We start from the raw sequence: 16,117 nt of genomic DNA on the forward strand, positions 1-16,117 counted from the left end.
TGATGCTATTAAACATAATCTGTACCCTCAATACTTTGTTTCCATATTGCAGACCTTCAGGTGGTGTTGACAACCTCCAGGTTGGGGCGGGTTCCCAGTTTCTAGATTCGGATCTACACTCATAATAAGATTGCAACTCAGATCTGCAATGGATGAAGTATTGTAATCGATCTGAACACCAAGGTTGCCCTTCCGATTCCCACACTCTATTTATGCGAAAAATTAACTCAGATCTGCAGATTCCAAATATATTATTCCTTCCTGCACTAAAAGTAAGTCTTCATAATGATCGAGGTCATTGAGAAAGGCTATTATACAAAGCTTATCTTTTGTTATCTCAACTGCCAGACCATCGCAAGCTTCGAGCGTTCCCTTGTAATTTCGAGCACTGAAATTTACAGCTAAAACCCTAGTAGCTATTTCCGGCAATTTCTCCTTCGACACATCTTCTGGATCTTTCATCTGAGGTGATCAATGTGGCGCTATGGAAGCATGTTGACATATTCAAATACTGATGTATGCAAGAACCTTAACTCCAGCTCAATACATCCTTGCCATACAAGAAGCATCAATGGGTTCAAGCTACGATGACACTGGAATTGGAGTACTCGAAGAGCTTCCCTGTTGCAGAAAAAATGATGAGCCCTACATCCACGTCGCACATAATGGAAAGCTCCTGTGCTTTTTTTATCGAACCCTTCCTCCGCTTTTAGAATTCGCAAAAATATACTTCTTGATCATGATTGAAAGATAATCATGATTGTGTTCACATGTTTTTCCAATATATATGAAGCATTGGCTAAAATATCCATTTTTTCTAGTCATAACTCTTTCATCGTTTATCATCTTAGAAAGCATCCATGTGATTATTCTATACATAAAAATAAGATTCACCTACTAGATTGATGAAAATATAATTACTACTTAAAATCTATATATGAATTCTAATTTGTTAGATGTAAGTATAAGTAGTCACAATGCAGTCTACCCCTATTTTAAAAAAAAAAAACACACTTTATTTTTTTCTCATAAAAAACTCACTACATCTCTAAATGGACTAAAGACATAACAAGTAGACCTTTCAATTCTGATATCTGCAACCTAATCAATATAGCCAAATCCTTATATAACTATTATTTTAATTTAAATAATAGTCAATAGTATACACTAAAGTGCAACAAAGATATATTAAATCCCTCCTTGTTACATTCCCATTTTCTCTTTGTTTGGATTAGACAATTGCTTTCTTAAGATTCCCCCACTACTTCAAAAATGTTTGGCATGGTACAAAATATAACATACACGGTTTTACCAAATGTACTCATTGAAGGGACATAGCTCATGTTCTGAATCCTATTAAGTGTCAAATGGAATGATTTAAATAGAATAATTATTCTCATAGAAATAAGAACACTGATTACCTTGGGGTCTTTTATCCTAAATCTCTACAAAATAAAATCCACGTATTTCCCTTCAGTGGATAATATTTTGTAATCTTGATCCCTCAAATGATCTTTTTTCCAAATTTCCAAATGTTTTTTTATCAAAATTGTATATAATAGATATTTATAAATAGAGCAATCATTTTTAGCTGTATACTACATGTTTAAATTCACAAGATTATATATAATAGATATTTATAAATAGAGCAACCATTTTTAGCTGTATACTACATGTTTAAATTCACAAAATACTCAGTAAAAATATCAAACCTGCCAACAAAGCAACCTAACAGAAATTTGAACCTGAGTGATGGTTTCACCAAACAAATGTTTTAACTGCTGAACTACATGAATCACCCCTTAAATAACGCAAATCTTAATTCCACCTATTAAAACCCAACAGTACACATATCCAATCAAAGTTGAAGTCCACAACTTCAAGTTAAGCAGTTTTAATAACCCAATTTTGTATTTTGGCAATGATTGACAGCTCACAAGTACTCGAACATAAAAATTATTGTGAACAAGGCTAAAACCATTTTTTTTTAAATGATGAACCCATTTCAGCTATCACACAGAGAATACAAAAAAGTTGCTGGACATCTGCCAGCAACTCCAGTAAAGTCTTTGCATATTACACTTGTAATAGGAGTAGTGTTATACAAATGGATCTTGTATGATAATCAGCCATACAAGTTACAGGAGTTTTTATTTACTTTTTCTAAGTGAGATCTGTAAGAAAACCAGCAGTTAAGTGCCAGATGAATACTTAGCCTTGTAGTCCTTCCAGAGCTGATCAACAGATTTCCCTGTGAGAGCATTAAAGTATCCAAGGTCCCATCCAGACGCCAACTTAGCGTTCATCTTGGCAACAAAGCCAGGCCTAATGCTCTCACAGTACTGCAAGAAATATGCCGTAACCTCATAGCCATGGTCCCATCTATCTCCACTTCCGGGCTTAACCCAGTGAGAAGGTGCCAACCCAGCAGTGAGCCGAACATAATCTGCAAACCCTTCGATGAGCCCACCTGGTGCATTTCCATGCCCGTCCCACTGCCACACGCGTGTCATCTCATGGTACATAACTCCTCTTATTTCTGCCTTCACGTCTTTCGTGTAGTCTGCAACATATTCTGCGCTAAAGTGGATTTCATCTCCATTCGTATACGCTATTCCGTTCATGCTTTCCACAATCAGAGAAACTGTATTCACCTTCTTCCTACTTGCAGGTGATTGCTGACGGAAGGTTTTCCAGATAAATTTAGTGGAGGAGTTCATTATTTCCAGTGCTCCCCCCTTGCCGATCTCTTTATCAAATCGATCACCACCTGAAGTTCCTTGCGCAGAATTGGTGAATTCGAATGCGAATTCGAATGCAACTGCTTCAGCACTGTGCTCAATTAATAATGTGACGCCCAGCAGGACGACCATGAAACGAAACAGTGCAGCCGAGGGAGCGGCCATTTTTGCAAATTCACTAAAATTTGTAAGAGCGCAAGAAAAATTATTATAACAAGATTATATTACCGATAAGGGGTGAAGTGGAAATTATATAGGGCTGTGCTTGTGAGCACAAACTTTTTCCTCAGATTGGATATACTGATGTAAATCCAAGTCAAAGCCTTTTATGGAATGGCCGTTGCAGTTCGGGCGCACTAGCCACCTTATCAGTGGAAATATTAATCAGATTCCATTACTTTAAATCGCTATCACCAAAATTGTGGATTAATGTGCACTTTTAAAAATCTAATTTAATCTCACAGTCTACACCCTTTTCTTCATGTTTTTGTCTGGACTCTACTTTCCACATCGCTGCATGTTATCCACTTCAGAGTTCAAATTAATCTGGAAGTATACGAATTGAAACTTTAGCTTTCCGAAATGGCACTTCAACTTTTGAACTGTTTTTAGTGGAATGCAATCATAACTTCCACCTTTAGGATAAGAGGCAGCAGACTAATAATAAAATATTCAGTTTTGTTTAGTGCAATAACATCGTATCTTGAATTTTATTTAGTGGAGTACCATCATAACTTGCACTTCCTATCATGAAATACAGCAGGCCAGTAATAAAATTGGTAAGTGGGCTATTTTTTCCTATGCAACAAGAAAAGTATAGTTTATTAGCCCATAGGCTATAGGCGAATAGTAAAATACATTTTCTTTGTTTTAGTAATAATGTCTCAATCAGCTCAGGTCGGGAGCATTGAATTAAAAAATACATGCAGAGAGACGGTTTTAAATCTCACACAGTCTGAGTATTTAAAAGTTTTAAGTTTAGAAATCAAAACTCAGTGTGTGAGATTTAAACCGTCTGTATGCCGAGAAGAAATTTTACAAACTCTATTTTTTTTCCTTCATAGGAAGACATTCGATTAAGAGTTGCAAAAATGTTAGTCCAAACGAAATTCCAAATATATTTTATATTTTTTCTTTATGGGGTGTTCACAAAATTGTCCTAATCTGCAGGGCTTTGTCGAATAATAAAATAATGGGAAAGGAAGGACACGTATAATCGCCCGATGCCCATAGAAGAAATGGTCAATAACCATATTAAATATTAAATAAGACTGCAATTTTTATAATGTAGTTTTGTTATTACTTCGAAATAATTTTGATTTCAAAAATTTATTATGAATCTAATTATAATTGCATTTAGAAAAATGTTTATATTTTCAAAAATAAAAACAAAATTGTATTTATATTAAAACAACCTTTTTATTCGTTTGAGAATTATTTTAATTTACTTTGGAATTTTTAAAATATATTTAAGATATTTATTATAAATGTTTTGTTTGCAAAAAGAGTTAGTTTAGGTAAATAAAATATTTTTTAAGTTAAAAAAAAATATTTTTTTATGGAATGAAATAATTCTTGAATAAATAATATAAATAAATTAAAAATATTCTTCAAAAGTTAGAATGTAAAACAAAACAAATTCTTCATCATGTGTTAGAAGATCCTTCTTTTCCAGGTTGTTTCGGCCCTCTCGACGAATATTCTAACTAAAAAATCCATAATCTTAAAAGGCTCGAGATGGTGCCTCGGAAATGGACAGAAAATTCGATTTTGGGAAGATTGGTGGGCAAGTGAGGGCCCTCTGAATGGTAGTCATTGGGCTATTTAGTTCAAAGATTTGTGTGTGGAACAGTTTGGCCTTTGGGTTGTGGTTTATATTTGGGAAGGCCAGTATCTGGATCTTACTAGACTTGATCCTTTGTTAAAACTTCTTAAGAGCTAGCTCTCTTTGATCCATATCCCTGTCTCCCCTGCCGAGGATTCCTTGGTTTGGGGTGGATCTTCCTCTAGAGGTTTTTCAGTTTCCCAAGCTTTTGCCATGCAGTTGAGATCCTTTGCTCCTGCTCCTTTTTGGTCCTTCATCTGGAATAGTTTGTTGGCTCCTAAGATTAATACCTCTTTCTGGCTTTTCATGCAGAATAAGGTGCTTTATATTAATAATTTGTGCAAGAGAGGGATGTCAATTCCAAATAGATTCTTTCTTTGTAAGAAAGTTGTTGAAGATGTTTCTCATTTATTAATTCATTGTTCCTTTGCTCAGATTTGGGCCTATTTTCTTGACCTTTGGAGGATTATGTGGTGCTTTCCTCTCTGTCTTTTCGACTGTTGGATCCAATGGATTTTCCCTTCTAATAATCTCTCCCTTAAGGTTTTATGGAGTTTCATGCTCCTTCATATTCCCTAGGGTATCTAGAAGGAAATAACAAATCGTATCTTTAGGGATAAAGAGTCCTCTTCTTTTTCTGTGTCTCATCATATTCAAAACTCCATTATGGATAATTTTGTTTCCTTTAGTCCTTCTCAAAAGCTCAACATTTCTATTCCTACTCCTGCTTTGGATCGGGACATTTCTAAACTACTGTAAAGTAAAAGCAAACCAGACCTAACATTACTTGGGCTACACCTCCCAGAGGATGGATCAAAATTAATGTTGATGGGATGGCTAAGGTGAATCCTGCACCAACAAGTTGTGGGGAGTTGCATGTGATCACAATGGTAGGCTTGTCTCTATAGTGGCACTCCCACTGGGTACTCAGAAAAATCACATTGTTGAGGCAAATGTAGCCTACATTGGGCTTCAACTCGTTATCCATGGAGGGCATTAAAAAGGTGTGGCTTGAAAGTGATACACTAAATATTATCAATTGCCTAATTGAAAAGATGCCTCCTAGTTGGACTATGAAGCATTTAATTCAAGATTACTTTGTAATGATTTCCAAATTGGAAGATATTCGCATAACCCATGTTTTTCGAGAAGGCAATATGCCTACAGATTACATGACCAATTTAGGAGTGGGTTATGATTAAATTAAGTAGTGGATAGCAGGGGAAATATTCCCAATACACTTGTGTGAATTGACATGAAGAGATGTAGAAAATCTTGCTCACTTCCAATAGGTGAATATCAATGATGATTTTGTGCCAAATCAACAAAGTCATTTTTTGTAATAAGTGGAATCGAAACAAAGATTGGGCTTCCAGAGTGTTCTTAGCTGCCTAGTTTTGTGTAGCTTGGTTCATGTTAGATATTAGAGTTGTTGGAATGTGTTGTTGTTGTTGATGTCAACATATTCTTGTTTTATTGTAGAGAATTGGTGTGTTGCAGAGAGTTGAGCTAGTTTGGTTGCAGATGTGCTGATGCGGATTGATGGGTATCGAGATACTTATCTCTAGCTAATTTAGTATGATTTTTAGTGTTCTAAAAGGTGATTTGGTCGAGTTATGTGATCCAGTGTGATGGTTGGTTTTTCTATTGGTTCGATAGTGTAGAGATGTTATTTTTGGATTGTATTTTTCCAGAATCGATTCATCATGTTGTGCATATTTTGGACAGTGTTTGGGACATTCATGTGTGTCCTTAGCTTGAATGGTTCGTGATTTGGAACTTGAAAAGTGTATATTTCAATTTGTTGTTAGTGTTCTTAAGCTTCTATGATGAAATAATGATGATTCTAGTTATCTGAGTTGTTGCGGTTATTACAGTAAAATTCACGTTGCTTGTTGATGTTCTCTAATTGTGTTTTATGTGTTTTGGTGGTCAGCATTGATCGTGGTGCGTGCTATTGAATATTTTATTGGTTCGATGATATACTTCATGTTATATGACTTTTGACCAACCCGATGGTTGTTGCATGTTGCAGATGATCTTGGCGAACTATTTGGTGGTGTTGCATGTTTGAGGACTTGATTTGGGTCCATGCTTTGCCCTTACAGACATTGTATTGGTCCACATATGGATTTATGTATTATGTGGTGTAATTTTTAATTAGGTCTTATGTGTTGAGTTGACTTTGAGGTTAAGGTTGATGATTTGTATAAATAAGTGTTGTAATCATGTAAGATGTATGTTTGCGGTTGTATCTATGATCTGTGAGAGTATTATATGTGTGAACAAGTGAATTTATTCTTCGGTGGTGGAGAAGAGAAGGGAAGTATTATTGTACAGACAATGTGCTTAACCGAAACTGTAATCAGGCATTTGGAGATGCTATTCCTTCAGTTAATGTAATCCAAATTGTTGTTTGATCTTTGTAAGGTAGTGAGCCTTCCCAGGGTTGGAGCCCTTTGTTTTTTTTTAGCAGTGAGCTCTAGGTAGTGTGCCTGAATGCATGTGCATTCCCCATTCTAATAATTGCACATACTACTGTAGAGTATCATCATATTGTGGGTAGGTTCCCACCATGGTTTTTTCCTTGACCGGGTTTTCCACGTCAAAAATCCATGTTTTATGTGTGTTGTTGATGTGGTGTTTATTTTTGTTATTGTTGTTCCTGATCAGATCTAAAGTTAAGATTAAATTTTTTGAGTTCGGTGAAAATTGATTAGCCCCCCCTCTCAGTTTTCTTGCATTGTTGTTGTCAACAATTGGTATCAGAGCTAGATCCTCTAGAAAGAGCTTGACCGCTTGAGGAGATCCAAGATGGTAGTTGTTGTTTTCAGGAAGGAGAGTTTGAGATTTGATGGAACTAATTATTCTATATGGAAGAACTCGATGGAAGTTCACTTAAATTGTCTTGATGAAGATTATTGGAAGATCACAAACAATGCATACAATTTTCCTCTGAATGGTTCTATTACTTCAACTAAGATCAAAGATTTTGAACATAATATAAGAGATAAAGAACCATTGATGAGTGCCTTGACTAATGCAGAGATGACTAATGTGATGAGATTGAAGACTGCAAAAGATATTTGGGAGAAGCTAGAAACCTTGTTTGAAAGAGATAAACATGAGATACTAAAAATGGAAGGAGATGAGAATATTTCATCCTTTATAGATAAAGTGAATGATCTTGTGCTGAACATCAAATGTATCAGTGGAGTCCTTGAAGAAGATGAGATTATGGCTAAAGTGTTGAGATCTTTTCCTCCTTCTTATAAACACAAAGTTGCCGCTATTGATGAGATCCAAACTATGACAACTGTGATAAGAGATATGTTGGTTGGTAAGTTTCTTGCTTTTGAATTGAGCGAACTTGGCCATCTAAATTCTAAAGTTTTGTTGTAATTTTATTTTAGGGTTAGTTTATTGTTAGGTTTAAATTATGGTAAGATTAGGTTTAAGGTCAAGGTTAGGGTATAGTTAGGGTTATTATTTTAGGATAATGCTTGGGCTAAGGGTTGAAGCTTAATTAGAATTAGTTTTAGGGTTAGGGCTATGATTATATTACAATTAGGGTTAGTATAACAATTAAATTAGGGTTTTGTTAGTGTTATAGTTAGTGTTAGCATTCAAAAAGCATTAGGTTTTAATGATAAAACATGGTGTTAGTGTTAGGATTTATTAATAAAGATTGGTTTTAATGTAAAAGTTAAGGTTTAACTAGGGTTTTGGGTTATGTTAACATAATGATTCAATTACAGTCATGGTTCAATTAGGTTTATATTAGAGATAGGATCAAGGTTTTGGGGGGTTTAGGGTTAAGCCTACTATAGGTTTAGGGTTCACATTTAAGATAAGGTTTAGTTATGGTTAGGATCAATTTTAAGATTAGGTTATTATAAGGGTTCAATTATAGTTAGAGATAAAGTCCAATTAGGATTAGAATTATGGTTATGGTTCAATTACATCAAGGTTAGGGCTAAATCAATATTAGAGTTCAATTAAGATTAGGGTTTGGGCTATATTAGGGTTACGATTAGATTTGGATTAGATTTCAATTAGGGTTATGTTTAAGTTTAGGGATAGGATTCAATAAGGATTACAACTCAATTAGGGTTAGGGCAAAGTTTAGAATTAAGGTTCAATAATGGTTAGATCAGGTTGCAAGTTGTAGTTAGGGTTTAGTTTTAGGGTTAGAGTTAAGTTTAGGGTAAGTTATGGTTAGGTTTCAATAATGGAAAGATTAGGTTTAGGGTTAAGGTTACACTACAATTGGGTTTACTATTCTAGGATAATGCTTTCCCACATGAGGGTTGGGCTTCAATTAGAATTAGTGTTAGGGTTAAGGTTAAGATTACATTTAGGGTTAAGGTTACATAACAATTATGTTTACTATTATAGGATAATATTTGGGGTAAGGGTTGAAGTTCAATTAGATTTAGTTTTAGGGTTCAATCAAGAAGAATGTTAGTATCACAAGTCAGTTAGGATTTAATTAGGGTTAGAGTTAGTGTTAGGATTTAAATAAGGTTAAGTTGTATAGATAAAGTATGGCATGAGGTTTACGATTATATAATAAATATTGATTTTAGGATGAGGTTTAAGGTTTAATTATGATTGTTGTTATGTTACCATAAAGGTTCAATTAGGGCTGGGATTCATTTAGATCTAGATTAGGGTTATTGTGAAGGTTCAGTTTTTATTATGGTATGGTTTTAATTCTAGATAGGGTTAGTATTAGAGTTCAATTAGGGCTACAGTTAGGGTTATGATTCAATTACATTAGGGTTAGGGTTAAATTATGATTGAATTTAAATTAGGATTAGGGTTTGCGATAGTGTTAGTAGTATGGTTTGATGATTATTAGGGCATAATTATGGCTAGATTAGGGTTCAAGTTGGAGGTAGGGTTCAATTCTAGAGCTATATTTATGTCTAGGGTAGGTTATGGTTAGGTTTCAATTATGGTAAGATTAGGTTAAGGGTTAAGGTGATGCTAGAGTGTTACTATTGTAGGATAATGCTTGGGTAAGGGTTGGGGTTCAATTAGAATTAGTGTTCAGGTCAGCGATAAGAATCAATTAAGAACAAGGTTAGTATCACAATTCATTTAGGATTTATTTGGGTTTAGAGTTAGTGTTGGGATTCAAATATAATCACAATTTATGGATAAAACAAGGTATGAGGGTTAGGATTATGATTCGATTACAATAAGGTTTGGGTTAAATTAGGATAAGCATTGAAGTAGGCTTAGGGTTTGGGCTATAATTAAATTAGGATTAAGGTTCAATTAGGGTTAAAGGGTGCATTTTACAGTTATGATTAAATATGATTAGATTAGGGTTCAATTATAGGTAGTATTTAATTTTAAAGTTATGGTTAAATTTGGGCTTAGGTTATAATTAGGTTTCAATTATGGTAAGACTGGGTTAAGGATTAAGGTTTGGTTACAATTATGGTTACTATTGTAGGATGGTACTTGGGGTTGCATTGGGATTCAATTATAATTAGTGTGAGGGTTAGGAGTAGGGTTCAATTAGGAATACAACTAGCATTATAATTCATTTAGGCTCTAATTAGGGTTAGGGATAGTGTTAGGATTCAAATAGAGTTTAGGTTTGATTTAGGATTAGTGTTCAATTATGGTTAGATTAGGGTTCAAGTTGTAGGTAGGGGTTAATTCTAGGGTTAGAGTTAAGTTAAGGGTTAGGTTTCAATTCATGTAATATTAAGTTTAAGGTTAAAGATATGTTGCAATTAGGGTTAACATTTAAGAATAATGAGGGAGGCGTGTCGAGGAGAAAGAATGAGGGTTTTTGTAGGTAGTGGAGAAGGAGATGGTGATGTGGTAGAAGACACAAATGATGATGAAGAAGATGATGGCAAGGCTCCAAATGGTGGATATCTTGTGGTCCTCTTTTTGACCCATGTTTTGGGTAGTCTCTTTTTTTGGGGGTTTATGTTGTTGTGGCGCCCTTCTTTTGCTTTTGTTATAGCAATTTTGGCTCCTCTCATCTCTAATCTCAATGTTGATCCCAATGTGTGCTATGTGGATAGAGCTATTTTTTTCTTCCATATGATTGTGAGGCTTTCTTTTCCTTCTATTCAAGCAATTGATGGAAGATATTTCTTGATTATGCCTACTATGGGGCAGTTTGGGGTAAAAGATTTGGTCTTGTGCAGTAGGTGGGAGTTCTTCTTCATGTGTTGTGCTTTCCAGGCTTTCCTTCTTCTAGTTATTGGGTGTTATTTCTTTGACCACTGGTGTGGCTTGGAGTTATACAACTTGGCCTTTTTGGGGGTTGTGGGGGCCTATCTTTTTTCCCTTGTTATCTTGAGGGCTTCCCCTCTTAGGGTTTGTGCTAGCCCTTCTTTCAATTTTTTGCTTTAGGGTCTCTCTATTTTTTGTGTCATTCTTGTGTATGTTGATACCCTATGATTGAGGGTTTTTGTTTCTCTTCCCCTGTTCCTTATTTAGTTGTTTCCCTTGGAGTTGAAGTCATATTTTCTTCAGGTGGGACATTTTTAATGGTCATGGTTAGGGTTGGCTTCTTGTGTTGTCTTCTTATTCTTCTATTGGTCCTATAGATGTGGTAGCTTTCCCAATGAAGGTGGTGATATTCTATGGGGAAGAGGTTGGAATTTCTCTATTGGTGGTTGGTCTCTACCTTGGATGCTTAGTTTTGGAGAAGACTGAGGTGTGGTTTCTCCTTTTCATAGTTTCCTCCTCTACTATTTCTATTGAGGGGGGATCCTCTTCTATTGAGGTGGAGAGGAGTTCTTCAGAAGAGGTGGATTCCTATTCTTTGGATGCCTTCATTTTTTGGTGTAAGATGTTTGTGGGTTGCATGGTTAAATCCTTTGTAATATGTTTATGGCCTGAGTCTTGCCAAAACCCATGTTTCAAGTTAAGGGAGCCTTGTAAAACCCTTATCTCTTTTGTTGTTGACATCTTTTGTCTAATGGTTTAGGCTTGACAGGTGGATTTTTCCTATTCTTAGCTATCTTATTGATGGTTGATTGATGGTGGGTTATTGTTAATCTTTGATTATATCATCTTGTAATGTTCTTCTTGTGAGTTCTGAAATCCTTTTAATTCTAGAGGGTTTTGATTCCCTTCAAAACCTATTGTAAAGGGTTTCGAGTCTCCTCAAAACCTATTTGACCCTTAATCAAACAAATTTTAAGATAATTCATTCATAATTCTTATTATAATATTTTTATAAAATAATAAAAAACTTTATTAATATATACTTTTCTTATAATTATTTTTCCTTATTTCAATTCTTATGAAATAAATACCTTTAAAATTTGTTCTAATAAAATAACATTTTAAAATAGCTTAAACTTTATTCTAATTAAATTTTTCTTAATGATATCATTTATTCTAACCCAAACCTTCAAAAAATTCAAATCCTAAAGATATCCCTAATACCACCCTAACACTAACTATATTTAAACCAAATTTTGAAATGAGAGTTTAATGTTAATGAAATAATTTTAAACAATCTTTAAAAATTATTTGAATAATGATAAAAATAACAAGTATGAAATTTATGATATACATTACCATTCTTTTACCCTTTTTTTTAGAAGTTGACATAGAATTTTTTTTTATATAACTAATTTTTTAAATTTTCATATAAATACATTTTAAAATTTATTAATATATATTAAGTGCCACGCAGTGGTGAGTACTTTCTTTTATGGTATTGTTATAAAAATATTTGTTGTAATTTTTAATTATTGTTATTTTAAATTATTTTATTTTAATTATATTTTGTAATATTAACTATAACTATCAATAAAATAAATTTAATAATTATGATATAATATAAATATTTTAGTGAAAATATACACTTTTCTTAAGAATATAATCTTAATTTAACTATAAAATCTATATAATTATAATAATAAAATTAATATAAAACATAATTATTAATTTAAGATAATATATCATTTTAATTATATTTATGTAATATTAATTACAACTAATAGGCCAAAGCCGATAAGATCTACATACCCTAACCCCTATGAGATTTGAACTTGTGACCTCTCTTTCAAGAGCACAAGTTCTCCACCACTAGGCCAACTGAGGTTGTACCTACAGAAAATTATAATTATTAAAGATACATATTTTTGGTTTATTTTTTTAATAGAAATATTTGTTGTGTACTTCTTGTAATTGAAATACTTTGATTATTTATTTACATTTTTTATTTTATTTTATTGAAATGAAGTGAATGAAATCCCTTTGCAATTACCTATAATTTAAAAAATAAAAATTAATAAAATTTATGATTTAAAATTAGAAATATAAACAATTTATTTTGATCTTTCTAAATTTAAATTAGTATAGCATGTAATTTTAATTTTTTGAGTTTAAAATTAGTTTTTTATGTTTAAAATTTAGAAACATAAAATATATAATTAAAAAAATTTAAAAATAATTAAGGTACAAATAGAAAAATCACGTATAGAAATTACTTTTGATAATAAATATTGTTTTGTATCTTAAACAATTGATATTATTTATGAAATATTATTGTATGTACCTAAATTATTTAAATTTAGAAACATAAAATTATTTTTGATCTTTGTGAATTGAATATAAGAAACTATATTTAATTTTTTATATATTTGTGTAACTTCATTAAGAGATAAACAAGATATAAATAGAAAAATCAAATCTATATTTTTGAATTTAGAAATATTATATATTCATGATTAAAATTTAGCAACATAGAAATTCATTTTGATATTTGAAGTTTAAAATTATATTTTTATGTTAAGATTTACAAACATAATTTTTTTTTAATCTTTCTAAATTGAAAAAAAAAAGATTATTTCCTTTATTTTTCTATCCAAATCTTATTTTTATTTTAATTATTCCTCAAAATTTGTTCAAGTCATATAAGTATCCACTGCTCTTAATTTTTCTACAAAAAAATGCTTAACAATATTGACATTCTATGTAGGCAACAATATCTAAACAAAAAGACATAAGTTTTATGTTTTATCATTCTATACAAAGAAAAAATTGTTGATATCAAATTAATACTAACCACTGTGATTACTATTTTTTACAGTATTTTATTTTAAAACATATAAACTACTAAATTCATTGAAATAATATATTTCCATTCATAATATTAAACAGAGTAAGTGAGCTGATATTTACTGTAACCTAAATTTTAAAATATAAAACTGTTGTGTTCTTTTCCATTGCATGAAAGCATTCCTATAACTATGCCTTTCTTATTGACCATTCTTGAAATATGCTAGAGCTTGAAGTTGCTCCCCGCCCCAAAACAACCCAGATCATAAATTTGCTCATAATAGAATATGCCCATCAATCTACATCTAACCAAAAAAAAATCCTGGTTTAGGCAATACTCATCAATCGAGAATCATTAGAATGAAAGTCAGCAAATCGGAGCATCAGATTTCAATAAATTTTGAATTTTAAAAGGAGAAGAATCTAAGCAGCTGCAGAAGGTTGGTGGTGCAACTAATGCATTTTCTGATTAAACCCAGAAATCTCATTCAAATTTCATTGATCTGGTTAATGAAACTTTGGTGTCTGGGCTTCTCCACTCTTTGCTACCTGTCCATTATTGAAAACAGTGTTAATTGTTACACCTCTTCATTTCCTTCCAATATCGATGTGTTTTAATCCACCAGATAAACACCATGCCTTCAAAAATGAAATAAGACAAAACAGTCTGCAAAGCAGTGGAGAGAAATAATATTCTCAACATGTAGACATCAACTAACTCTAAATTAGAACCAGATAACTTTCAAATTTATTTATTAGAAATCAGAACCCCAATTAACTGATTTGGGCAACGAATTTACAATTCTCTTTTGGAGTTCACTTATTTCGCTAGTTAACTATAATAGGTAGATCGTGAAGGCCGAGAAAATTGTCGTTTAAGCAGAAGCACCATACTTGGTCTTGTAGTCGCTCCAAAGCTGATCAACAGATTTTCCAGTGAGGTCACTCAAAAATCCTACGTCCCATCCAGAAGCCAATTTGGTCTTGAGCTTGGCAACAAATCCAGAGCTTATGCTTTCACAATACTGCAAAAAATAGGCAGTAAATTCATTACCCTGGTCCCATCTGTCTCCGCTCCCACACTTATTCCAGTAAGGAGCATTAGCCAACCGGGCACTGAGGCGCACAAAATCTGCAATGCCATCAATAAGGTTACGCGGGGTTATGCCTTGGCCGTCCCATTGACGCTTGCGTGTCATCTCATGGTACAAAACTCCTGTAATTTCTACCCTTCGAAGTTGCCCACATAATCTGCACTGAGGTGAATTATGTCCTCACACGTATACGCAACGCCGTTCAAGTTTTCGAGCATGAGAGTAACATTCTCCACATACTTCATATTTTCAGCCATTTGCTGGTCGAAGGTATCCCAGATAAATTCGGTGGAGGACACGATAATGTCAATGGCTTGGCCACCGATCTCCCGATCGAATCATTTATTTCGCTTAGTTAACTATAATAGGTAGATTGTAAAGGCAGAGAAAATTATCCTTTAAGAAGAAGCACCATACTTGGCCATGTAGTCGCTCCAAAGCTAATCAATAGATTTTCTACTGAGGTCATTAAAAAATCCCACGTTCCATCCAGAAGCCAATTTGCCATTGAGTTTGGCAACAAATGCAAAGCTAATAGTGTCACAATACTGCAAAAAATAGGCAGTAACTTCATTACCCTGGTCCCATCTGTCTTAATTGTCGTGCTTATTCCAATAAGGAGCAACTAGCCTGACATTGAGGTGCACATAGTCTGCAATGCCATCAATAAGGCCACGTGGGGATTTGCCTATTTGATGCATTTATCAAACAAAAAAATTGAGCTTAATGATGAGATTTATGACAACAAAACAATTAAAATATTCATTATTATTCATAGTGCAAATCATTACCAAAATACCTTCAAATGTCCAATAATGAATTTGAGTGTGTATAGTAGCAAATTGTATCCCTTTACAATTTCAAACTCACTTTGAAAACACTTTGGTTATTGCACCTATTGTACCTAATTCATGTCTAATTATGCTTAGTTTTGGGACCATTTCTTGATACTTGATGTGATCCCCTACTCGTGAACTTTTTCTAGCTCAAACTGTCAAGAATAAGACAGTCATTGTCCCTATACAAGTAGTTTGTCCCCAAATTTTAAATTATAATAGCCAACTTTTCAGGTAGTAGGAAATTTCTCCTCGATGTCAACCTTCCTAATAAAATGAAATTTGTAAAGGTATGAGTTGCATATAAATACAAATTCCTCTCGCCTTCAAACTCTAAGTCTCCTAAGTAGTTCATTACATCCTATGTGCTTTAATCAAGCATACTTGAGTAGACATATGCAATCAAGGAGCCAATCATTCAAGTTTCAATAATCAAGAACAAACATATTGTGTTCCTCCATGATGAAGGCATGCATTAATAACATTCAAGCAACATCAAGCATTATTTAAGACTTTAAGGCAAGGGTTTTATACCTAAGGTAATATTTTTCAATTTAATCATTTCTA

At 33.1% G+C, this 16,117-nt stretch overlaps 1 protein-coding gene and 1 pseudogene across 1 annotated transcript; both read right to left on the reverse strand.

Moving 5' to 3' along the window:
• Positions 1 to 1,991: 1,991 nt before the first annotated feature.
• On the reverse strand, positions 1,992 to 2,922 carry LOC131875600 (uncharacterized). Its single transcript, XM_059220190.1, has one exon. The coding sequence runs from the start codon at positions 2,904 to 2,906 to the stop codon at positions 2,193 to 2,195; it is 714 nt and encodes a 237-aa protein (XP_059076173.1). The 5' UTR covers positions 2,907 to 2,922; the 3' UTR covers positions 1,992 to 2,192.
• An 11,573-nt stretch (positions 2,923 to 14,495) lies between these two features.
• LOC131072740 (uncharacterized) lies at positions 14,496 to 14,971 on the reverse strand (annotated as a pseudogene).
• Between the last annotated feature and the right edge of the window lie 1,146 nt (positions 14,972 to 16,117).

This window comes from Cryptomeria japonica, chromosome 5 (genome assembly GCF_030272615.1).
Source record: "Cryptomeria japonica chromosome 5, Sugi_1.0, whole genome shotgun sequence".
NCBI classification, from domain to species: Eukaryota; Viridiplantae; Streptophyta; class Pinopsida; order Cupressales; family Cupressaceae; genus Cryptomeria; species Cryptomeria japonica.